At 46.7% G+C, this 24379-nt stretch overlaps 2 protein-coding genes across 4 annotated transcripts in view; one reads left to right on the plus strand and one right to left on the minus strand.

Moving 5' to 3' along the window:
- ARHGEF18 (Rho/Rac guanine nucleotide exchange factor 18) overlaps window positions 1-11615 on the plus strand; it is a 48654-nt gene extending 37039 nt beyond the window's left edge. For 2 of the 3 annotated variants that reach the window (XM_074927777.1, XM_074927778.1), the window contains 11 exons: window positions 410-588; window positions 991-1082; window positions 1389-1577; window positions 2238-2375; window positions 3438-3559; window positions 3997-4053; window positions 4702-4749; window positions 5342-5809; window positions 6514-6841; window positions 8570-8692; window positions 8790-11615. In XM_074927777.1, the coding sequence (XP_074783878.1) occupies window positions 410-588; window positions 991-1082; window positions 1389-1577; window positions 2238-2375; window positions 3438-3559; window positions 3997-4053; window positions 4702-4749; window positions 5342-5809; window positions 6514-6841; window positions 8570-8692; window positions 8790-8950 (1905 nt within the window). In that variant the 3' untranslated portion in view covers window positions 8951-11615. The remainder of the gene's footprint in view (window positions 1-409; window positions 589-990; window positions 1083-1388; window positions 1578-2237; window positions 2376-3437; window positions 3560-3996; window positions 4054-4701; window positions 4750-5341; window positions 5810-6513; window positions 6842-8569; window positions 8693-8789) is intronic. The other variant, XM_074927779.1, reaches the window with a different exon arrangement.
- Window positions 11616-19040: 7425 nt separating this feature from the next.
- On the minus strand, window positions 19041-22464 carry LOC141970913 (ectoderm-neural cortex protein 1-like). The gene is made up of 2 exons (XM_074927876.1): window positions 20562-22464; window positions 19041-19616 (listed from the first exon to the last, which is right to left on the minus strand). Exon 1 carries the CDS (start codon window positions 22356-22358, stop codon window positions 20589-20591), a length of 1770 nt encoding a protein of 589 aa, XP_074783977.1. The 5' UTR covers window positions 22359-22464; the 3' UTR covers window positions 19041-19616; window positions 20562-20588.
- Between the last annotated feature and the right edge of the window lie 1915 nt (window positions 22465-24379).

The raw sequence follows: 24379 nt of genomic DNA on the forward strand, positions 1-24379 counted from the left end.
TTGTTTCTGCTTAGAATTTCTAACACTTCCTTCTGTTCTCTTCTTTCACTTGTGTCATTAAGGTTTTTGATTTTCAAATTTTGTTTCTGAGCAAACTTTTTGAGCCTGTTCTTGACTTCTGGGACCTAGTGGGAATCTCAGGCCCTAAAATTGATACATGCTTTAATACTCAACCAGGTACTGAGACCTCTTGGTTTTGAAATGTACATTCTTCATTCCATGTTTTAGCTGTGGTTGACAATGACAATGTCAAAAGTGTCATGTGAAGAGCCAATAGCAATAAAATTAATAGTGTCGTGATGTTATGGCTCGTGGTGGCCTTGTATAAGTAGGAAGACAGGAAGCTAGGAAGCACAAACCCTAAAGAATGTATATAATGTAGTGCAATAAATTATATTTTGTTTTACAGGACTCTAAACCACCGGTTATCTCATTGCAAAAGTTGATTGTAAGAGAAGTAGCTAATGAGGAAAAGGCAATGTTCTTAATTAGCGCTTCCTTAAAAGGACCAGAAATGTATGAAATTCACACAAGTTCAAAAGAGGAGAGGAATTCCTGGATGACACACATCCGCAGAGCTGTAGAAAGGTAAATGATGAGTGAACGTGGGAGGGTTTGATTTCTCGCTCATCTGTCTCTCTTCGTAAGACTCATAGGTGTGAATTTATTGTAAAAAATCCATTTGACTATCCCGAAACTTTCTTTGTAAGACCAAAGTGTGTGATTCTGTGTTCGTTGGGAAGAAGCCACACATAAAGATGGAAAAAAAAATGCAGCCAAAGACTTTATTCTGCTTTATTTTTAAAAATAAACAACAACAAAAAAAAATTGATACACGGATGTCAAATGCCACAGGGCTTTGGATAAGGGAGGAAGATTGACACACAAGATAAACCACATCCTAGGCAAAAGCTTCAGGTTGAATCCTGAGATGGTTTTAAGTTCTCTAATGTGCAAATCAAACCTGTATCTGTCTCCTGCTTTGCACAGCTGTCCTGATGAAGAAGGAGGAACATTTAATGAACCTGAAGCAGAGAAGAGGCTGGCTGAAGCAAGAGCTGCTAAGTTGAAAGATTTTCAGGGTAATGACTTAGTTATATATTCCCCGAACTGCTTCTCAGCATCACTTGTGATTTATGACTGTCTTACTCTTTTATCACATGATCAAGTTTCTCCTTCATACGTCTTTCAAGGTAGTGCAAGATTATATAGAAATAGTTAAGTTAAATAAGTCTAAGCTTTGTATGCTCCATGAGTTTTCCCCTTAACTGTTAATTATATCTCTGCATTTGATGCTCTGACCATAAAATGAATAATAATCTTCCAAATTGAACATCACCCTCTGACAGTGATTAGGAAGGCAAAACTGAGTTTGTTTCTTTCTTTAGAGCGTTTGAACATGAAAGACGACCTGATTTTGCAAAGCCTAACTGAGAAGCAACAGATTTATCTAGAAATGTCTGAAATGAATGGGTTTGAAGACCATACCCAAGGATCTCGATCTAAGCTACTTCTTCGGGGGGATATGTCAGAAAATCTGCAAGGAGAGGTGATCTTGAAGTCCGCAGTGACAGAAGGTAAATGCGCTTTGGGAATGCGTTCCCTCGGGTGCAGGGGTGGGGATAAGCACATAGGATCTAAGTACAGGTCCTGAAAATCATCCTGTAGTAGCATAATACTTTTGCATAACGCTGTTCAGACATCCTTATTTTCAGAAGCAATCTGCAAGATAGGTAAAGTGCACCCGTGTTTTTAGGTAGGGGATCTTCTCACACCTTGGATTTTTTTTATCTTTAAGGATCAACTGGTGGAGTCTTAGGACGAGTCTATTCAGAGGAGTAACTGGAGTGCCCTAATAATACACCAGTCCTGAAATATAATATTGTATGAGGGTTATATATTAAAATAGCCTATCTAAAGATAGTATATTTAAAAAGAAAATAAGCACAAACATTAACTTTTATTTTGGAAAAAAAAAAAAACAAACTAAACATTCAAGACTCGATAATCTAACTTGGAATCAAGGAAGAGGTCATCTTTATGTGCAATAGGCAGAGCCTGTCATAAAGAGCTAATCATGAAGGGAAATTCACCTGTACTGCAGGAAATCTCTCAAACTGCCCAATCTTTTAATGTATTTGATGGTTGAATTTATTTTTTTTTAACTTGTTACCATGATGCACTTGTCTCGCTGCACAGACATGGCTGTTTACATGATATGTTTTCCTCTTTTCTAGCTGAAAACCTCCAGAACCTTATCTTCACTCACTTAGGCAGTGGATCCTGTCAGCCTGAGGATTGCTCTGGGTTGGGACTCCCCAGGAGAGCAGAGACCTTTGGAGGATATGACTGCAGTCCCTCAATTTCAAATAAAAGTAAGAAAGGGAAGATTCAGCATTCTTCTGAGCTGCTTAGCTCTTTACTGTTGTTTCAGAAAATGAGATAAGAACAATGAATTAAGTGAGGCTCTGATAAAAGGAAGCTTCACCAGGCTCTGAAAGGAGGAGGACAAGAGCATATTTCTAGTGTGTATTAGCCTGTTGTATCTTTTGCTTCTAATGCCAACGCTAGAGAGCAGAGTAGGGCTCTGTGTTACGCTAAGAGCATTACATTAACCCATACTTCCTAATTATCACAATTCCACACAGAATTTTAATTTTGTTGAAAAAAAAAAAATAAGCTTGACCTGCAAACCTAGAAAATTTAAATTCAGCTCCCTGCTTTTATTATTGAATCTTGAAAACTTTTTTCCACTTTCTTTTGTATCTGCACAGTCACTAAAGGGTTGATGAATCCTTAGATAATAGAAATTGTCCTTTTGGCACAGATGATTTATCAGTTAATTAATGAAGTGAGTGGAAATACTAGATACTATTTATCTCCATTTTTGCTTTATGCATTTATGAGAAATTGTCTTTATTTCACTGGTTGTTAATCTCCAGAATACCTTCTGTTGTCTCTGAAAGGCTATATATGTTTGTTATACTATAGGCTCTTCATGTGGTGTGGTTTTCACCTCAGTTTCTGTCTCCCTCTACCTCCTTCCACACTTACAGTGGTGCTGCTTTGAATAGAATTTTTCTGCTAACAAGAATTCCATATTACAAGCTTGCAATTCTGGTAGCCACAGACAATCATTTTCATGCAGACATTGTGGTTGCTTCACTTAAAATAGCATAACATAATCTGAACTTACTCTCCCTGTTTATCTTAACCCACTCTCGAGTTTTTACACTTTTCTGAGCAGTCCTACTTGTCAGTGTTGTCTGCTCTTCCACTTGGAATCAGCATGGAGAAGCCACGCAGTTGTGTATTGGTTCTAACCTCAAAGTCACAATTTTTTTACTGTTTGCTCTGTTAATACAATGAGTTTTCACAGGCTTGGTGCCGGTGTGAGCTCCTCATACTTCACTCCTCATACTTCACTCCTCTTTCAGCTGGTAGCTTTAGGAAGAACAGTGGTGGTGACCAGAAACAGTGGGACTGGAGAGGCCCTGCAGTAGGTTCAGATGCGCAACTCCACGACCTCCCTTCTGATGCAGAAGAAGGATCTCAAACCGTATGTTTGCCTTATGCGTGATATAAATGCATTTTCTCCCCTTCATACTAATGTTGGCAGAACAAATCTCACAAAGTTAAAGTCATAATAGCTGGTAGGGTGAAACTGTAACAGAGGGCTGTCAAATTACTCGACTCAGTTGAGGATGTTTTATGGGGCAGGCTGATAGCTTAGCACTTGAGATGCATGATAATTTGGTTTTATATCTGTTTATTTGCTGCTGTACCATTAACACTAGCTTTATCACCATGCATCTGTTTCAGCCTGGGCTCTGATTTAAGTATTTTTGATAAGTGTCCTTCAGTGTATGGGAGCAATCTCTGCTCCAGCCGTAAACGCTGTTCCCTGATGAGGTGAACCTTTCCACCTTGTTCTGGCAGCACTTCCAATGCCCAACAAGTGTCTCTAGCGCAGGTGTTGGTTTTGTCTTTTTTTAGTGTGATGTGACGAGGCCGGATGACAGCAGCGGTCCTCAGCCCACCATAGAGTCTCAGGTATGTTATTTCTGCTGGTAGGAAATCTAATGGCAAATAGCTGTATTATAATAATAACATGCAAAACCAAAACAAACCAACCCACCAAAAAGCTCAGTATTTTTATTGTAGAACCACAGGCACATTAACAGCCTGTGCCTTATGACTCGTACCCGTTACGAATGCAGAGATAAAAGTGCCGTTAGAAAACAGATGGGTTCTGGGTACGTAGACACACGCTTGAGAGCTGGCTGACCGCTACCCCTACATCTTTGGAGGGATTGCATGGTCTCAGCTCACTGACAGAACCGGCCTCTGAATCTCCCGTGAGTGCTGTACCTGTTTAGTGGTTCAGTGCTGGAGCATGGGAAGAAGTCACTGTGTGGAGAAAACATGATGAAGATTGCTCCCTGGCATCCCACTGAGATTTGCTGGGTGCTGATTTACATCACTGCAAGGACTAACATACCAAAATTCATCGTGCTGGCTGATTGCTTTATTGGCTGTTGCTGTGTTAGAGTAGCTGTGCTTCCATTGTGTGTATTTTTGTACAGATACTGTTGATTATGTTCATGGTTTAAAAAAAAAAAAGCCTTAAAGCATCAAAGCAGAGCTCTGTTCAAGTGTCTAATGTCTTTTTTCCCTCCCCGTGCCTCCCCTCCTCTTCAGCTTGTCCAGAGGATACAAACACTGTTGCAGTTGCTCTCCAGTCTTCAGGTAAACCACTATTTACCATCCACGCGGTTTGTTAGGCATTAAATGTAATAAAATTTATGCAAGTGTGGAGATGAGCTACCTTGAAAATATCCCCTAAAGCTAGAGCGAAGTGCAGAATTTAAGACCTGAGACTCCAGGAAACAAACACTGTGTCTGGTATTTTGAAGGAAGTGTTAGATCTCTTGTCTTAAGTAATTGTTTCCTTTTTCCTGCTCACTTAAATGCTGTTCTTCTGCTGCTTTGAGCTCTGTCTGCTCTGTCTTCCTCTTAAAACTGTTGTTGAGATGTGTGTGTGTGTGTGTGTATTAGTTGTTTTTACTGTAACCTTGTAATTAGCAATATTTTGACTGATTGGATTCAGAGTAATAATTCTAGGTGCAATAAATGTTAATTTTGCCATATGGAAGCAGAATTTATTGGCTCAGCCATCTTCAGTACCATGTCAGTCGTGATGGGCAGTACAAGCTGGAAGTTAGATCTGCTCTTGAAGGCAGAATTCTCTGCGATTTAATCTGGTAGATGCTGTTGTCTTCTGTTTAACTCTGCGTGTTTTTTGAACCCATGTGTTTCATGCTGAAATTCTTCCCTCCAGGCAGTGATATCTCAGCAGGACAGCTACATCGAGATGCAACGAGCCACCATGGTAGACCGGGAGAAACAATACCGGCTGCAGTCTACCCGAGGCAACCTGCTGCTAGAGCAGGAGAAACAGCGCAACTTCGAGAAACAGAGGGAGGAACTGATGAACGTGCAGAAACTCCAGAGCCAGCTGAAGCTGGAGCAGCAACACCTGGAACGGGAGAGGAGTCGGCAGCAGAGGGAATTTGAAAGCACGGAAGCTCAGCTGCAGGAGCGTGAAGAGGAGACTCGGCAGCTGAGGGAGAAGTTGAATCAGGAGAGGGAAGAGCTGGAGAGGCAGCGAGAGGCCTATCAGCATGACCTAGAGAGGCTGCGGGAAGCTCAGAGAGCAGTTGAGAAAGAGAAGGAGCGTTTAGATCAGCTCAGGAAGCTGAAGAAGCAGAACACAGTGTCAGGCACGTTCTCCCCAGAAATGGGACAGGTGAGGAAGTCATTTTCTTGGAGTTTTATTTCTGTTAACCTGATTGCCCCTTTCTGCAGCACTAACCCATGTTTGCTTTTTACCGGGCTCCTTGAACCATCATCTGAAATAGCTGGTGATGGCTACTGTCAGAGACCAGAGCTTGGCAGTTCCCCACTCTGTGAAATTCCACCCAGACATTTATTTATATATTATATATTATATATTATATATTGAGAAATTTTTTTAGAAAGATAGCAACAGAGAAGGCTGTCTGCGGATATTTTTTTTTTTAAGTACAGGAACTGCCCTATGGCAGGCAGGTGATTGCAGGTGTGCTGCCTTGATAGTGTTTTGTACAGTTGATTCTAGAAACATTTCTTGTGTTTCAAAACGTGAAGGTTTGGCTCTGATTAAGACAGTAACAAATGAGCCCATTTAAAGTCCTGCTTTCTGTCCGTCCTGCCATCACCTAATGCAGTGTGCTTCTGTGTTCCTTTGCTAGGTGCAATATTAAGCAGTCTAGAGCTGCTGAGGCTCTTTTCAGTGTTCAAGGGCTCTTCTGTTTGCCAGCACGCTTTGGGCTTCGTCTAACCTGTTGCATTTTCCACTAGAAAGTGCTTTATGTTTTCAGGGCCGAGGGTTGTCTCTCCTCATTGTATCCGAGAGAGTAAAAACTACCCGTTTGACTTAGAATGCTTTTTTTTTTTTTTCCCCTCACCTAGAACCAGATGCTAGGTCATTCCGTCAGCTTCAATGGAGAAGGGGTGGAACCATCTGTACCCATCCTGAAAGCCTCTGTGCGAGTGAGCGTCTCCGGGATGGATTACCTGGAACGGCCGGACTTGGTTCGCAGGGACAGCACCACCCTGGAGAACCGCCCTGCTCTTGCACTGAAGAATGAAGTGCCAATACATCTCCTGAGTGCAACTAACCAGATACAGAAGCCAGCTGCAGTCCAGCAGCAGATTCCTACTAAACTGGCCACTTTTACAAAAGGAAGCAAAGAGAAAGGTGGGAAGAACAAAGCATCTCATAGGACAGACAGTTCAGGTAAGGGTATTTAAATGCTTGTCTGATCTCTGCCAGCATCACAGGGAGACAGAACACTGCAGCTTAAACCTCTGGCTACCCACGTGGATCCCAGATATGCTCCAAATTGTTAGTGTTCTTACTGCAGTTAGTAGGCTCTTAAAATCCTAAGTTAGGAGTTACACGCGTCTACTGTTTAAATTGAAAATACAGCCCAAAGGCATAATGTTGAAAACGGAGTTCTGTAATCCCAACGGGACAGAACGATGGTGAGAGGTTGTAAACCTGGATGTAAACTCTCCTCATCTAAGTGTAGTGTTAAGGGAAAATAGCAAAAAAAAAAAAAAAAGGCAATCTTGTTCTGCATGAGTGAAATGTTTTGAGACTGACTTAACCTTTTCTCACTCTCTGTCCAGAGTTACAATGACCTAGGATGCAATACCTTTCTTAGCACAAGTCAGTCACTGAATACAGATTTCCTGGCCAGAACTGAGATGCTGTGCGTGTTGTAGAGTCGAAAAGGCCTAATTTTGTCAGAAATAGAAGCGAGCAAAAATAAAATCACCCTGTCATAGTGTAATTTCTGCTGCTAACTGCTGAGTACTAAAGTAGTGATCTTTGCCAATGACAGGCACAGGAAAACCCACTTTTTCTCTTCCGCTTAAAATAGTCTTACTGCCAGCTTAGGAGAATGACCTATAATTTTAAGTTACAAAATGATCTTTTTTAGCTTTGTGTAGGATTCAGACTTGGCAAGTTTACCCATCACTTGGGCCTGTGCTACTATAGCAGACTCAGGGCCAAACCTGTCTAGGGAGGGGAAGGGGAAAATCTTTTGCTCACTGTAGAAAAGTCCGTCTCTGTTGTGTCTAAAGTTTAGTACAGTTGCAAACTTGCTTATGTTTTTGCACATAAATGAAGCCTAATATCCTCTTACCCTGAATACCAAATGTTGGTAAATGGGAAAATAAAGCTCTAATACCACATCTCCCCCAAGTTTCTTTTTAATCGCTCTTACATAATGCTCTCTGCTGTGGAAATGTACTTAATGGTGTTTTATACCTTTCGTATAACTTCCAGAAAAAACACAAAGATATTGGTCTCTATTCTCTCATGAGCATTAGTGGGATGCATGCTTGTTATGCCCACATGTAGATCTTGGAATAAAACGGAACAAGACTTTCTGTACCAGAGGCAAAATACTGGGTATTGACTTTGGGGTTTGTGATGGGTAAGGAATGTGCACGGAGAGTAGTTCTTTGGATCCAGAGTAACCGTTTCATGAATTGCTTTTATTGTTGAAATGAAGCAACTGACGGGCTGTAACACCAGAATCAACGGCCTCTGCTGCTGAGCAGCTGCGAGACAGATGGAGAGCAGAGACAAAAGTTCATCACGGTTCTGCGTGTTAAAAGTAGCACAGATAGCCATTGCTAATTGAATGCTAAGGACAGATATTTTTTTTTTTTCTTCTCTGCTGGGCTGTATAATACTAGATTTTAAATCTGTGGTTGTCAGGGGCTGCTAGTAACAGAATTAAAGTCCTCAAGGAAGAGGAGAGAGAAAGTATTCATGGTCTAAACAGCTGAAGAGAAGATTTAAGTAACTTGTGACAGAAGCACCAGCTCCTTGTGCTACAGCAGCTTCCTCGGGTAGGCAGAGGTGTCAGCACTGTGGGCCCCAGCGGGAAACAGAAATCCGTGAAGCACTTCTAGCCTCAGATACTAATTTGTAAAATATTTTCTTTAGCATCTGTTGATCAGAAGCAGCTACTCCCCCCCAGGCTTGTTGCACGAGAGGAGGGTGTTCTGAGAGGCAGACGATCAGCAAGTCCAGTCCTCCCCAGCAGCCAGGCCGCTGCGTTCCAGCCAGGTATGTCATCACCAACTTGCCTGTCTGTGTAGTGTCATGAATATGGCTCTCTGTGCAGTGTCATGAATATGTTGTCTTCCTTTTTTTTTTTCCGTAGAATTGTATGGCCCTACAGATGCTCAGCCGGAAGCACTTTCCTCTGCCTCAGTGAACCTATTCAAGCCCAATAATGGTCACGTTCAGACCCCGGTGACCTCTCAGCCGAGTCTGCTAAATGTGCAAGATGATACCAGCAAAGAAGATGTCATTTTCTTCTAATTGTTTCCATTTAAAGATTAATCTTCTAACATACTGTTTTAAGAACTCAGGCTTCAGTATTCAACGTGACAGAAACATGATGACATGGATGTCTCTCTCCTCTTCATCTCCACCCCATTCCTACTAGCAAGTACCAGACCAGGATTACTGTTCTACTTTGTTGGCTTCTCTGCCAGCAGCTCAGAATGAGGGCATAGTAGTAATATTTTGCTTTTAAATTCTCCAAACATGGAAATGTATTGACATATGGCATAGATATATAAATTCAGAGCATATTAAAATGTTGCCATTTGTTGTAATGTGTTCTTTTTGGAGAATGTACACTCTTTGTGGGCACCATCATGTAAATTGTTATGGTTGATGTTGAACCGCCCGGATTTTTATGTAAAAAGTTTTAGTAGTGTGCCTCAAAATGGCTGTGAATTTTTAAATCCTTTTTCACAGGTACGTGGTCAGGAATGGATTATGCTAACAGTGTGTTGATAACTAGTTGACTAGGAAGCCAGTCTCCTTACAGCCAGGCGTGACAGACATTGTGATACCCATTCAGAGGAGCCAGAGCAGCCTCTCTGTTTTAGTGAATTCAGTGGAGCCACGTGCTCAGTGCCAGGTACGGTGGAAGAGAGAAGGTAAGCTGCTTAAGGGAGTCTTCAGGGGGTCAGGAGCTCCACCTGCTTGGGCGTGAGAAGGGTTGGACATGTCAGGATGTACAGTGGTAAATGAAGAGCTGGACTAAATGCACATTTCACTGGCCATCAGCTTGCAGCGGGATACCCGTCTCCTTGGACACGTTGGGTTGCTCTCCACGCTGGTGAGAGCAGCACAGGTTTCCGAGCAAAACTCATGAGTTGGTTCAGAATGAACTTAGAGACTTGGATTTTGTTCTTTGCTAAAGATGTGTATAAGAAGCGTTGGAATGCAGTAATTTATTGTCGTGTTTAATCCTAAATTTTCTGCATCTTTTTTGTTTGTCTGTTAACTTGTTGGGACTTGGAGTACCAGAAGATATCAAAGCTGCTGTTACTGCAGAGGATTCTCTGCAGCACTGTGTTTGGAATGAAGGGAATAAGAACTGTTTGATTTTAAAATTTTTTTTTAAAAAAAAAACCCAACCTCTTAGCTAAACCTGTGTTGGTTAGCTGCTTACAGCTAAACCAGCTTTGATACCTCTTGTTAAATGGGTCAGTTCTTAATCATGAAATGGTGGTGACATATTAAGTGTTCTGCTCAAAAGGCATTATTTCCCTTTGTAGTAATTTGCACAGTCGTTTTGTTGTATTGTATTACTTCACTCTGTTCTTCATTACACACATCCCCTACGGATGTGTATTCCCGTGTGTGTTGAATGTGAGCAGTCAGACATATTGTGCAGCAGAGAGATTGTTTAGAGGGTATTATTACAAAATTAAAGAAAACAGTATCTCAGAGCTTAAAAACTTGGGTTAATACCTTAGAGAACGTGAATGATAATAGTTTTTTCATACGTTTAACTCTGGCTTAAAGTGATTTTTAGCACCAGTGGATGGAATGCCTGGTCAGTTCTCCATCCAGCCGCCTGGCAACGGCATCAAATGGCAATTTCACAGTCTCCTCAAGTCCTGCTGTCTCAGTGGTCAGGCCCTGTGTGATGTTAGTAATGTTCTCTAAGACTGTAACTTCACTTTGCTTGAAAGTTCTAAAATTATTTCAGTAGATACAGTGCAAGAAACATTATAAATTTTCAGCAGAAGATACAGAGTTTGCTGTCACGTGATGATAATTCGGGTTACTGTCTTCAGACACGAAACAAAAATCCAAATTTACTGGTGAGCGTGCGAGGGGAAAGGTACGCTACAAAATACTGAATTGGTCTTGGATTTGAGGGGCTGTTCTTTGCTAAGTGATAATGGTATCAACCTGAAGCAATGACACTGAGTTCGGTGAGAGGAAACAACAAACCGTCTGTTTTGTGACCAGACTGGAAATGCTCCCCCACCCCCAAGAGATGATTGCTGTGAAATTGGACACACTTCACTGATACCGAAGGGCTGCTTGCTAAATCATCAGCACTGCAGAACTGACAGATTATCAGTGTGAGACTGGCAGGAAACACTATGGGGAACATAGTGATTTTTTTGCGTTGTTGTGATACGATGTTGATGGTTAGAACCTAGTTCTACATTATATTAATTTTGTGCATTCCTAAAAGCTAGGTTGGAGGAGAATTCTTCTGAAAATCAATGTAACTTCTGATCAAGCCAGCGTGTGAGATCCAGCAGCTCTTCGGGACTGACTCCAGTCGTCTCTGATGGCCCTGTAATTTCTCCTGTAAACATACAGTGAAGCAGCAAGAATGCACAGTGTGGTCTCCCCCTCGTGCTGTGCTTTGGGCCACTCCTACTGAAAACTATGCCCCCATTGCCTTAAAGTACCAGGTTTTTAGGAGTTTTAGCCTAAAAGTGAGGTTATACCAGTGGAGTAAACCACCTCAACCAGAGGGGTGTCTCTGGGTATTTGAAAACAATTTTTGGAAACATTTATTTGGTTTAATTTTGTGCCTGTCCTAAAGTACGGGACAGAGTGTTCTATGGACTAAAGGTGATCATTTGACTACTTTCTTTTTCTGTGCAATGAAGAAACTCAGATATAGAACAGTGACAGCTAGAAAATAAAGTCTGCAGCGAGGTCTCATTTCTTTAAATGTCTTAACTTTAACATACTTGTTTTCATACTTGTTGTCAGCAGTGCTTTGGATAAGTTCTGGCTGTTAGAACTTATCCAAACTTGTCAGACCCAGGACTGTTACAAGCTAGGCTGTTGCTTCAGCAACCCCAGAAGCTCTGTGGAATATGGGTCTTCAATCTGTAACTGAGAAATTACCTTAAAAGTCGTTACCTGTCCTCAGTACACGTGTCTAGCTGCAGCTAGCTTTGTGAAAACTGTTTTCACCCTGAATAGAGACTGCAGCTAAATTAAATTAAATTCCTGGGTCAGAATTTAAGTGCCATACCAGGTTTTCATGTGGCTTCCTGTTAGTACCATACCCAGCCTGGAGAAGGTTTCAGAATTAGCAAATGCTTGATCACGTCCTTGCTAGTGCAGTTTACCATACCAGAGTATGATAGAGTTATCTGTAGAAGGCTGAGGGAAGCAAGTGAAAGATTTTCTTTAAATGAATAACGGGTCATCTTTTCGCTTCTGCAAAACTGAAGGTGTGAAATTGTTATCAAATCACTCCAGTTGAGTGAACTAGTTTTGGATTCTTTACTCAAATCTCGTTCCTAGAAAAATAACTTTTCTAGGCAAATTAGATTGCAAAATAACTGCTGTGTCCTGGGCTAATTGATTCTGAGTAATATCCTTTCCATTTGACTTTTTGATTACTTCAGATAAATGTTTCCTTTTAAGTGATATCTGAGGATTAGACAGTTCAAAATTCTGTGCCTCCCAGGTGCCTTGTGGCTTCTTTCTGAGCTGGGGTGTGGAGGAAATTTACAGCACGAGCTTTGAACTGCCTTCTTTGCTTTGTGTCACAGCCTTAAAATGACTGTCATGTTTGTCCTTTTAATATTGTGACGTTGCAACGTAGAGGCTGTTTCTATGGTTCTGATTTTCAGTTTTAACTCTGGTGTACAGGATGCCTCCTCTTTCCCTTCCCATCTGGAATTTTGTGTTCCAGACTGAGGATCCCTCCACGTTCACTAGCGCTGAGCACATCTGCCCTGTGTGTACTGTAACCGCTTTCCGAGTTTTGAGCTGTGCTATCTGTGGATTGTAGTTGTGGCATGTCCCACAAATTGAGATCGCTAATCATTTCCCAGTGTGAGGCAGAAGAATTGGTATTTCTAGAGAAGCTTGCTCATCAAGGTAATAGCGTTCCTGCAAAAGTAGGAGTCATTCTAAATAATTTGCGGACAGCTTCGTCTTTCTGAGTAATAGTCAGATGATCCTGCATACATGGAACTTGGTGTTTGCCATTTGCATTTCCAATGGAAGTTGAAACTTAAACTGGGAAAGGGTTAAAAATACGTATTTTGTTTCACTTCTACTTTCAACTCTGCAGAATAGGAGCTGAGGCTCCGCGGTGCTGCTCGGTGGAGTCCCTGTGTGTCGTGCCCCTGTGCAAGGGAATTTGGAGCGTTTTGTTGTCTTCCCCAGCAGTTCTCTCATTGACAAGAAGAAAAAAAGTCGTCTTAACACCAGGTTACACATGTGCTACCCTTGCCTGACCCTCTTGCTGAATAGGTAAAAGAAAAGCCTTTTCCCCTGCTCTCTCTTTCGAGGCCAGACCCAACATCTTTGTAACCACTGGCGGCTCTTTATCATTTACCATCTGCATGTTATTCATCAGATACCGTTTGTGTGAGCTCTGGTTCATACCATTTGTGCCATGTTTATAAATCAGTTTTTTATATTTTTGTACTGAAAGAAATTGGAGCACTTTAGAAAAGTTTATTTCAAATTCCATTTCTGTTTGTACCTGGAAGGAAATCTCTCATGAAAGTAGATCCTGTTGGCGTAACTGCGTGCATCTCACTCAGAGCTGTGAACTTTCTTGATGCTCTTTAGTCTTAGGTCTGGTTTCTAGGCCCACCTTGCACTGTAAAGATTTAATAAATAATCATGGTCCATGGTTAAATTGACCATTTTGTTGGGGAAGCATTTGGTTTTGTTTTTTTTGTTAGGGTGTAAACATTGTAAATAATTCCTTTACTGTTGATACTGCAGTAGCAGCATCTTTGTAGTCTATTTTATTTGTAAAGTTGATGGTTAAATGTTAATATTCTGTTGAATTGTGCACTCTTAATTAATTGTAAACTTGATCTTAGCACACCAAATGATTTTTACAATGATTGCAATGTTTCTCCACTGAAGGATTTCAGAGCTGCAATAGGACTGAAACCGACTTCTAGCAATAAAAAAAAAAAAAAAAAAAACATTTAAAAACTGACTGCCTTAATATATATATATAATTATTTATTATTTTCTATTTGAACTGAAGATCAAAGCAGAAGCCACTTCCCACATGCTTCTCATTTTCTACCCTGGACAGAAATAACGTGCCATAGGAACAAAACTCTGCCTGTTTTCCAGAGGAAGGGTCAGAGCACAGGAGGTGTTGGGTGGAGAACACCAGTAGCTGCAGACCTTACCCGTGAGGTGAGCACCTGAGGAACAAACCAGCTGGTCTCAAAATGTCTGAACTCAGCACACTAGTGAGAGAGGGAGCTTAAACTTGCTTCTATTAGCCTGTAGGTAGTTTGCACGGTGCCAGCCTGAGACATGCCTGGCTCTGTCCCAGACAGTATCGGTTCCCATTTGGAACAAGTATAACAAAAATAGAAACTTTCTCCCTAGTGCTTGTGCCAATTTGGCAGCCCTTGCTCCCAGCACCATCCCATAGCCTCTGGCTGGTGCAGAGCTTCCCAGCTCCACACTCAGCAAGTTGTGTTTCCTGGTGAAATCCCCACTTGTGGCACACTGACAAGCTACCCCAAAAGCCATGGCCTCGAATAATTTTTAGAGATTAGAACAGATGCAAAACTGGGCGGAGAGGGGGAGAACTGAGACGCAGGTCAGTGCTCTCTGAGGAAGACGTATGGTTTTTATCATCAGGATCCTGTGCTGTAGCCAGCGGAGGAAAACCCTCGGCCAGTTGTGGGTGTGACAGCACCAGTGGCACGGTCTGGGAATCGCTTTGCGCCGCGCTACGTCTTTGTGTCGATCAAAGCAGCTCTAAGGACCCAGGTTCCTTCTGTCCACGAGTTGGTAGAATACAGGCTGTGTTTTTCAGTCTCTGAAGTGCAGTTGACATCTGGGTTGCGGCACAAACTGGAACTCAATTGGAAAAACACAAGTTTTTCTACTTTTTTCCAACGCATGTAAATAATCAAACTTCTACGTGCACCAGCGTTTAAAATACTTGATCTTCATGAGAAGTTACGAACTGATGTGTTAGCAGATGAAGTTTTAAAGTGTGTGTGTGTGTAGAAATTTTTGCTTGTACTACGTTTAAGAGGATTTCTTGCATCTGCTTCTGCTCTGCTCAGCTCCCAGGGAGCGGAGCTGCAGTGGCCACTGGAGGTCACTGCCTCTGTGCGATTTCCAACCTCACCGGCTTTGTCACAGGGCGAGTAACTCCACGTCCATTTCTAAATATTTCTCAGCAGCAAGAGATGGAATCACAGTAATTTCATGGGGGACAACTGAGAGGGACAGTCTAGGACCAAAGTTACAAGGAGCTGCTTCCACAGCAGCGGGTTTAATTTTTATTTTCTAATTGCACTGTACTTTCCTGCAGCCATAACCGTGTGTCAGACCCGTAGGAATTGTTTCTACAGGGACAGAAGAGCCAGGATCAGGGAGATCCCAGGTTAACGTGGCCAAGAGGGATCCCTGCAGCACAGATTCCCACAGGGAACTGCCCCACTGCAGCAGCCCAGAGCTCAGCGGGGGCAAGTTTAAATCTTGGGCAGAATTCGCATCTGTTGGAAGTTGGGTGCTGCTGCTGCTGCCGTCGGTGTTCAAAGGAGTGGGGGTGTTTCTGTGTTGTGCTCTGGTTCTTGCCAGCAGGGCAGAGGTTCCTTCGGTGATGGCAAACACCTTGACTGACAGTGTCACTGATAACGCTGTGGCTCCTCTGTGAGACACGTTCTCTGCTTTTCACAAGAAGGGTGTGATTTCAGGACGGGTGGCGGTGCCTTCAGAGCTGGTAACTTGCTCATACCAGTATTCCAGCAGCTCCGCCCTGCCTTGTCTCCCTTGAAAATCTGTAGCTAATTAACCCGAAACCCAAACCACATTCTTTCTATTTGGATGAATCACTCGGAGGCCATAGGCAATGACCAGCTTTATGCTAAACCTTCCTCTTTCATGTGGGTGAGACAGGGCTGATGGTTCCCATACGTGCATCTGAGATTCATCGGCAGACCAGATGCTTGAGGATGAACATGCACAAAGGATATTGGCTCCGCAGCGCGCCCGACAGTGGGAATGTGCTGGTTTCTGCCTCTCCCTTTCCTCACCCCTGTGACTCGAATCCGGTTTAATTTCTCATCCCAGCGCCGGGGCCGGCCCAAGGCTCCAGAGACAGGGGCTGTTGGGCCTGGCCTTGTGTGGTGCCGACATTGTTTGCTGCTTCTGGGCCCGTGGGATCTGGCAGAGGATAAAAGCCAAACCCTCTGGGAGCTGGCAGTGCTGGAGCGTGCGACGCACGGTCCCTGGCTCTGGGACGGTGTCACACGCACGGGAGAGGCTCAGACAGGGCCGGGATCGCTTCCTCACCGAGCTCCGGTACGCGGGGGCACGAAAAATCCTCACCGCACTGGGACTGTGCCTCGCCCACGGCAGAGCAGAGTCGGTGCCTTTTCACTGTACGGGGCGCAGACCTGAAGCCATCCCAGATGACTGATTAATTGCTGTAAGATAGTCACTAATTTAATCAGCAAGGACAGTTTGTGCCATTTCAGCAAAGCAGCCGTATCTTGGTGCTTAAGAAAACTCTCAGAACTAGATGCGTAATCAAGAACTGTCACACACGGAACTAACGACCGCCAAAGGCCCCGTGGAAGCCCCTTGGAGACCCGAGTGTAATGACTTGTAGATATGTAGATAATGTAGATATGATAATTAGTTCTGAGAAATTTAATGCATATGTGTGTTAACAGAGTGATCCAAGCTTTGGCCGAGGCAGCAGACGGTGGACAGGTTAGGTGGAACAATTCCCTCATGGCCCCGGCTGAATAAAGGAATGCCTCCTCGTTACTGCGAAACCCAGCGTTGAGGAGCTTTATTCCTGATGTCAGTGACACGATATGCAGCTCTTCCAGGGGATTTCAGACAGCTAGATGTGTAATGTCCTTTTTTTCCTTTCTAGAGCTTCTGAAGTCACGGACAAAAATCACACCGTGTGTCGTTAGTGCTTTGTTTTTCCTGGGCCGCCATGAATTGTCACTGTAACAGCAGTGTGGACTCTGTTTCCTTGCTAGCCGTGTGCTGGGGGCTCTACAGAGTATTTGAACGGTCTGTATCGATCTCAGCCAGAAAAGGGAATTTTTCAGTTAATGCTGTGCTGGTTTTTTTGTGATTAACAATCACTGGCCATCCACAGGGGCTGCTGAGCACCTACAAAAATGAGAAGTGTTAAAACCAAGGCTGGCTGTCCTGGGGCCAGGAGGGAGGGGGGTCAGGCTGAGGTGGTATTTCTCTGGCCGTGGTGGCTTGTGGGCTTTGTGTGAGAAGAGGAGCATCGCCTGGGAGAGCGATGGCACACAGATTGTTTGGGCTTTGAGCCTAAAGGTGCCCACACGTGGTGCCTCTTCCAGCGGTGGGCTGGGGGCCAGCTCCTGCAGCTGGAGGGGTGCAGCCACAAAGTGGGGTTCTGGGCTAGGAGGAGAGGCCTAGGTTTGAGCCGTGTCAAGATTCTAAGTGAATTCTATTAATTCAGGAGGATTTCTCTCCTGGTAACCAAATGAACACCTAAAGCAACTTCACCTGCAGCCCAGTTGGACTAAATCTTCTGGCCCGGGCGCTGAAGCAGCCAAGTGGATCGATGCGTGGAAATGTCAAACTGGGAAAACAGGTCTGTTGGGACGAAGTCAAGCAAGAGTAAAAGGTGTCTAACTTTGCCCAGGGGTGCTCCCCGCTGTGCCGGGAGCTGGTTCCTGCCAGGAGGAGGTGGAGCTGGAGGGACAGCACGGGGCTTTCTGCCAGGTGAAGGAGGATGAAGGCGATGAAGCGCAGCTCTGGCTCTCTTTGTTGCCAGCAGTGAGGAGCCACCACGGAGCAGCCAAGCCCAGGTGTGCTTGAAGTGCCGGTTTTCCCCGCGAGCTCTAAGTGGAGTTTGAAATGAAGAAACAATTCCCAGACCCTCACAAAGGCGTCAGCAGCAGGGCCACTTGCTCCCTGGGCTGAAAGGGCCCTGAGGGTGGCTCAGATAACACCCCAGCGCCGGGAGCAGGGGGCAGACAGACCCACGTTGCTAGAAGCAACTTTGTCCCTGGTGCAAAAGGCGGATGTGGCTGGGAGCCAACCTCGATTGCTTGGCAGCATAAATAAAACAGCTGCTGCTCGAACAGCCATGAATGAAACCTCCGCTCCTCGGACTTGCTGAGCAAAGCTGGACTTTGTCCGACCCTCAGGAATAGCTGTACCCATGATAAAGGTGAAGCAGCTCCCTGCTCGCTATCTATCGGGGATGGAGAGGCTTCCAGTCCGTGTCCTGTGCTGTGACTTTTCCGTGGGCTGCAAACTCACCTGCCTCCCGCGTGTGCAAGCGTGGCCAAGCTGGGAGCTGCCCCACGCTCCGGCTGCTGCCGCCTGTGGTGCTCCGGGTTGGCTTTGGGCTCGTGTCCCTGCACCCTGGTGCACAAACCTCCCCTTGGGCTCAGCCAGTGATGGAGAGTCGGCACAAGGGTAAATGAAAAAAGGCTCAGCCTGGGGGTTGAAAATGGCAGAAGATCAGAAAACAGGATGGAAATTAAATCAGTTTATCTGCTTCAGCCACCAGCAGCAGGGCAGCTTGCTTCCTTCCAGTCTTGCCAGTTCTTGCCTATACTAGCAGCTAGGAAGGGTTGTGACATTGATTTATTTAACTCTGAAATTGAATAATGGATCACACCCAAACCATGCTTCTGTGGTGAGACAGTTGGTTGCACCTTCGATGCCTGTTTCCTCTGACCGTGCTGATTCCTGTCCCGCACCTCCCACCCCGAACAGCTTTTCCTTCCCAACCGCTGCCCCCACCAGCACCTGCAGCAGGGCCCGGAGCACCCAGCCCTCGGGGAGAGATGTGGCAGCACTTTCCTCCATTCTTTTTCGCAGGGAGGAAACCCAGCTCTGCAAAAATGACCAGGGTAAGGGCAGAGAATAGCTTAATTTTAAAATAGTTTTAAAATAGATCGGTGTGTCCTTCAAAGCTGGAAGGCAGTACAGGACCTGAGCTTTCCTAAGTCCCATGTTACAAAGCTATGGGAAGATCTGAGCCCTCTCCAGCCGATGAACGTTTGGAATCATAAACAGGGATTACTCTTTGCTATTTTGCTAAATATTAGTCCAGGTGTGGGCTGGGAAAACTTGCAGCTTAAGCACACAGAACAGTCAAGGGACACGGTGGATTTTATTCAGATTTATTGAAGCAGCTCCAGGCTGAGTAATAAACACACACAACTCCTGTATATAAAAAAAAAAAATAATGGTAATAATGTACAGAACTAGCCCATGGGCAAAGTACTGTCACGTGTTAAGGCATTTCAGGCAACTGCCTCTGGTGCTGCTGGCATTCCAAGTCACAGCAGACAGCAGCACAGTCCTGCTGGTTACTTAGGAGCTTCCTTTGCGGTAAATATCACTTAAAAACAAAATAATCAGTGAAAGAAGTAAAAAATATTCCTCTGGTTCCTGCTCTGAGATCACACGAGTTAGGAGAAAACTTGGAAACCTTTTACCATCTCCAAGGGACAGCCCAAGCTGCCAGCCCAAGGAGGTCCCCCCATCCCCGCCCTGGTCTGAACGAAGGGGATTTACAGAAGCGGTTTGAAGCCAAAGCCATGGAGCCGTGGGCCCTGCTGAGCACCGGGGCTGGCACCCAGATCACAGGCTCCCGTGGTGGGAGGAGACTCTCCTTCTGCCCGTGTCTTTGGGCTGGGTCCTCAGTGAGGTGAGACACTGGCAAAATCAGGTGTGCAGCCTGTAAAGCAGAAGGAGATAACGGTGAGATCAGAAGAAAACTCCCCAGGCCTCAAAACCCCCAACGCTCTTATCACGGAGCGACTGCTGCGTGTTTTCCCCTACATCAGGAATTTTCTCTAGGTATTGCAGGCTATTTTATTACATTAAACAAGTCCATTTGGGTGGTTTATCTCTTGTAAGGGGAAAAGAAAAAAAAAAAACCTGCAGGGATCTGTGATTCAGTGGCATCTTTTCTGCCAAGAGCCTTTAGAAAGGTTTCATTCCAGCTGCAAATTTCTAAAAAGTTAATTGCTGTGTAACAGGAAAGAAATGGCATGAAAGGGACACCAGAGAATAATTAGAAGCGGAGAAACCCCGTGTTTGTATGTAGACAGGGCTTGTCTTACAAATGCAATTACCAACCATTCTAGGACTAAATCCCAGCTGTAATCCTGTCCTGGCACCAGCTCACATCCCTCACATCCCACAAGACATTCGGGTGCCACAAGCAGATTAACGGTGGCACCGGGAGGAGGCGGCTGTGCTAAAAGCAGCAGCCAGGCCCCCATGGCATGGCGGGGTCTCCCCCAGCTCCTGCAGCCAGTCTCCCTCTTAACATAATGACCGACCCCACGCGCTTTCTGTACCGGGAACGACACCCAATCCTCCTGGCAGAGAGCATTCCCCAAAATCTTTGCATAGGCCAAGGCTCAGTGGAAGGGCTCGGATGCCAGGTTAAGCGTCTCGTTATTTATACTAATCTTCTCCCCGCAGCATTTCAGCACCTAAGGAGACGGATCCCTCTCTCCTGCAGGGTTTTAGCTCCCAAACTACCAGCCTGGAAGCACATTTCTGGCCCTGGTGCTCACTAGGACAACTCCAGATCCACACACCCCTCAGGGTTTAACCCTTGTGCAGCGCAAAGTTACGTAGAGGAGCTCTGGGTTGACCCCCAACTATTTACCTCCCAGTTTCTTCGGCACACCATGACTCAGGCAGAGAGGTACTTCCAGGTGCTGACGAAGGCAGTGGGGATGAGGGAATAAGGCACCGTCGTGACGCTGCTCCAGGTGTCGGATGATGGGTCGTAACAGTCCAGCGTTTTGCAGCGCTGAGCCCCGCAGTAGCCCCCCACCACGTAGAGTCTGTTACCCGACGTAACAGCACGGCAGCTGATGCGCTTCGCGGTGACGTCCCCAAATTTGGACCACTGGAAGGTGTCACTGTGGAAGCGGTAAGCAGAGCTGGCGGAGAACTCCGTGTCCCCCCCGATGACAATGATGTGGCTGCCCACCACGGCGGCGGCCGTGTAGCGCCAGGGCTGGGGGCAGCTGGCGGGCACCGTCCAGCGGTTCTGGCAGGGGTCGAAGCACTGCACCTTGGGCAGCTTCTCCTGGTTGGCGCTGGTGCCCCCGAAAACAAAGAGCTTCATCTTGGCTCCCACCACGGCGGCGTTGCTTACGCCTTCTCGGAGAGGAGCCACCAAGGACCATTTGTCCAACTGCGGGTCGTAGTGTTCGACTTGCTTCAGAGAGACGGAGGGAGAGGCCGGGAAGGCGCCGCTCACGGCCGTGTGACCCCCCACCACGTACAGACAGTGGTCCAGCTCAGCGGAGCCGTGGCCAAACCGCGCCACCAGCATGGGAGCAGCTTTCGCCCACTCGTCGTGGAGGGTGTCGTAAACCCAGACGTCTTTGGAAGCGCCGTTCTCGGAGCCTTTCCCGCCGGTGATGTACACTTTGCAGCCGATGGCGCAGGCGCTGCACTCTTTCCGAGGGCTCGGGATGTCAGCACGAGGGATGATCTCGCTGGTTTTGTGATCCAGCATGTAAATCTTGTCACACATGAAGGTCTGGCCACCGAGCAGCAGCAGGGCCTGGCTGACCTTGCGGGGTCGGGCACAGCACCCCGTCACCAGACCATCGTTTTGCAGGATCTTCATTTTGCATCGTACGGCGTCGGCCACGATCTCCTCCCCCAGCTTGTGGCTGGTCACCAGCTTCTCGCAGGCCACTTGCTTCCGCAGGTAGGACTCGGGCAGAAGGGCCAAGCGGACAGAACGCAGCAGCTCGGGCAGAACTTCGTGGCGTCGGGGCAAATCGTACCGGATCCAACCTATAACAGCTTCGTAGACCAACGTCTCATCCTCTACCTCCAGCTCTTCGCTCTCCACCAGCTCCAGCAGCTTGTCTTTGGGCAGGCGGAGGAAATCTTCGGTCTTGCAGAGCGAGGTGAAGTTGGCCAACGCCATCCTCCAGGACAGCTCCAGCAGGCGCTCGCAGCAGTGGGCATCGGACAGCAGCAACATGTTCAAACAATTCCCAGGGTAGAGATTCTTCTCCAGAAAGTCAGCCGAAGCGTCCCGAATGTCCTGAAACTGCAGCATGTCCCCAGCCTCCAGCAAAGACTCCGCGTTCTCCTCGTTAATCAGCACCCGGGCCGAGTAGGCGTAATCCAGCAGCAGCTCCAGCACCTCGGGGTGGAGGGAGTCGTGGAAGTTGACTTCGGCGTCTCTGCTCTCCTTCAGGCCCCCGCTGAACATGGCGTCGAAGTACCGGCTGCAGGAGGCCAGGACGGCGCGGTGGCAGTGGAAGGTCTGGTTCCCGGCCCGCAGCACGGCGTCGGTGAAGAGGCGCCGCTTGCGGAGCAGGTTGAGGTGGGTGAGGAGGCTGTCGGCGTGGCCCGGTTTGTGGAAAAGGTGGATGTTCATGGAGCCGGAGCTCGAGCGAGATTTCCGGTTCTCGTGGCTGCTGACCGACATGGCACTGAGCCTGCTCGCCGAGGGAAAACCGCAAAGGCAGCGGGGAGAGCCCGGCAGCGCGCTCACCGGGGACCGGGACCGGCGGGGGTGCGCTGGCAGCGCGGTGCCCGGCCCACGGCGAAGGGAAGCTCGGGGGGAGCGTCCCGCAGCGGGCGGGGCTCGCCCAGCGAACCCGGTAACGGGGGCTCCGGGCGGTCCCGGCCCGAACGGCGGTGCGAGGGCAGGGGCGCGGCCCGCCGGGTCCCGGCAGGAGGGTGCGGGGGGGTCGCTGCCGGCGCTGCCCGCGCTGCCCCGCCGCGTGGCCCCCGCGCCGCCGGCCACGCCCCCCCCCGCGGCCGGGCAGCCAATCAGCGCGCTCCTCCCGGGCTTTTGTGAATGGGAGCCGCGGCCCGGCAGTGCGCATGCGCCGCCGGTTAACCCCTCCCTGCCCGGAGGCAGCGGGGCTGTGTGTCTGTGTGTGTGTGTGTGTGTGTGTGTGTGTGAGTGTGTGTGTGTGTGTGAGTGTGTGTGTGTGTGAGTGTGTGTGTGTGTGAGTGTCGGTGTCTCTGTGTGTGTGTGTGTGGCTGTGTGTGTGTGAGTGTGTGTGTGTGTGAGTGTGTGTGTGTGTGAGTGTGTGTGTGTGTGAGTGTCGGTGTCTCTGTGTGTGTGTGTGTGGCTGTGTGTGTGTGAGTGTGTGTGTTTGAGTGTGAGAGTGTGTGTGTGAGTGTGTGTCTGTGTGAGTGTGAGAGTGTGTGTGTGTGTCTGTCTGTCTTTGTGTGTCTGTGTGAGAGTGTGTGTCTGTGTCTGTCTGTGTGTATGTCTGTCTGTGTGTGTGTGTGTGTGTGTCTCTGTGTGTGTCTGTGTGTGTCTCTGTGTCTCTCTGTGTGTGTCTGTGTCTCTGTGTCTCTGTGTCCCCCACCCCACCGGGGCAGCGCTCCCGGGGCTGGAGCGTCTCATCCCTCCCGCAGCGAGGCCTCGGCACCGGCAGCGGGAACGGCGAAGTCACAAAGCCCGGCTGGAGCTTTGGCGGTGGGGCCGCCCCGCCATAAAGCGGCCGTCAAGGCAGGAACCGAGGCTCTGGGCTGGATTCAGCAGCTCAGCTGATCCCGGCTTGCTGACAAAGGGAGGTCACGGCCTCAACAAACCATCCCTGCTCAGCAAATGTTTTCCTTCGTGGGGTAAAGCAGGAGCTGAGTTGGGCTGATGGCCGCAGCAGAAAAGAGAAAAAACAGCAACAACAAAAAATAAAAGCAGGTTTGGGGAGGATGGGGTCTGCCTGCACCGGGTCTTGTGTTAAAAAAGAGCAAGTGCTGCCCTGGACGGTCAACAGCCACCGTCAGTGCTTAAATATTGTGTGTCAGCAGGGACTAAAACGACTCCACAGAAAAATTTCAGAAATTCTGAATGAGCAGATTTTGCTGTATCTTTGCACGTTTCAGTTTGTCCCGAGCCTCGCTGGCTGTGATTTAAATTAAATCACTCGATGAGGAATGGGATGAAGTGGACGCACTTAGATCGGTTTACAGCGTCCTTTCTCTACGTTAAAAGTGTGGTTTAGGGTTTGAATAATTTGGCAGCAGAGCTGTGTGTAGGTGGTTTGTAAAATAGATATAGTTATATATAAAAAAAAAAATCTGTATTTTTAAATATATATAGTTACACCTTGTCCCACGCTGTGCAGGAGAGGGTGTTTTGAAGGAATGGTTTAACGAGGTTAAGAATACAAAGAGATAAACCCGATTTCTTCTTAAAAAAACACTAAATTACAGTGATAGGGCTGGGCAGTGGTGACAGGCACAAGACCTGCAGCAGGAGTAGAGGAAAAACAAATAGTCTCTTCCAGATAACACCTGCCTACACTCCGAGTTGTACCAAAACCTGTAAATCTGACACCAAATTCTGAGAGCGCAGTCAGGGAGGCGTCTTCTGGGGCCCTTTATGGGGTGAAGGTCCAGAAAAACAGCAAGGACAGGGCGAAGGATAAAGAGTATCAAGGCCTCGCGCTGCTCTTTGACCACAGGCAGGAGATAGTTTCCCCTGTC

This window comes from Athene noctua, chromosome 27, assembly GCF_965140245.1.
Source record: "Athene noctua chromosome 27, bAthNoc1.hap1.1, whole genome shotgun sequence".
NCBI classification, from domain to species: domain Eukaryota; kingdom Metazoa; phylum Chordata; class Aves; order Strigiformes; family Strigidae; genus Athene; species Athene noctua.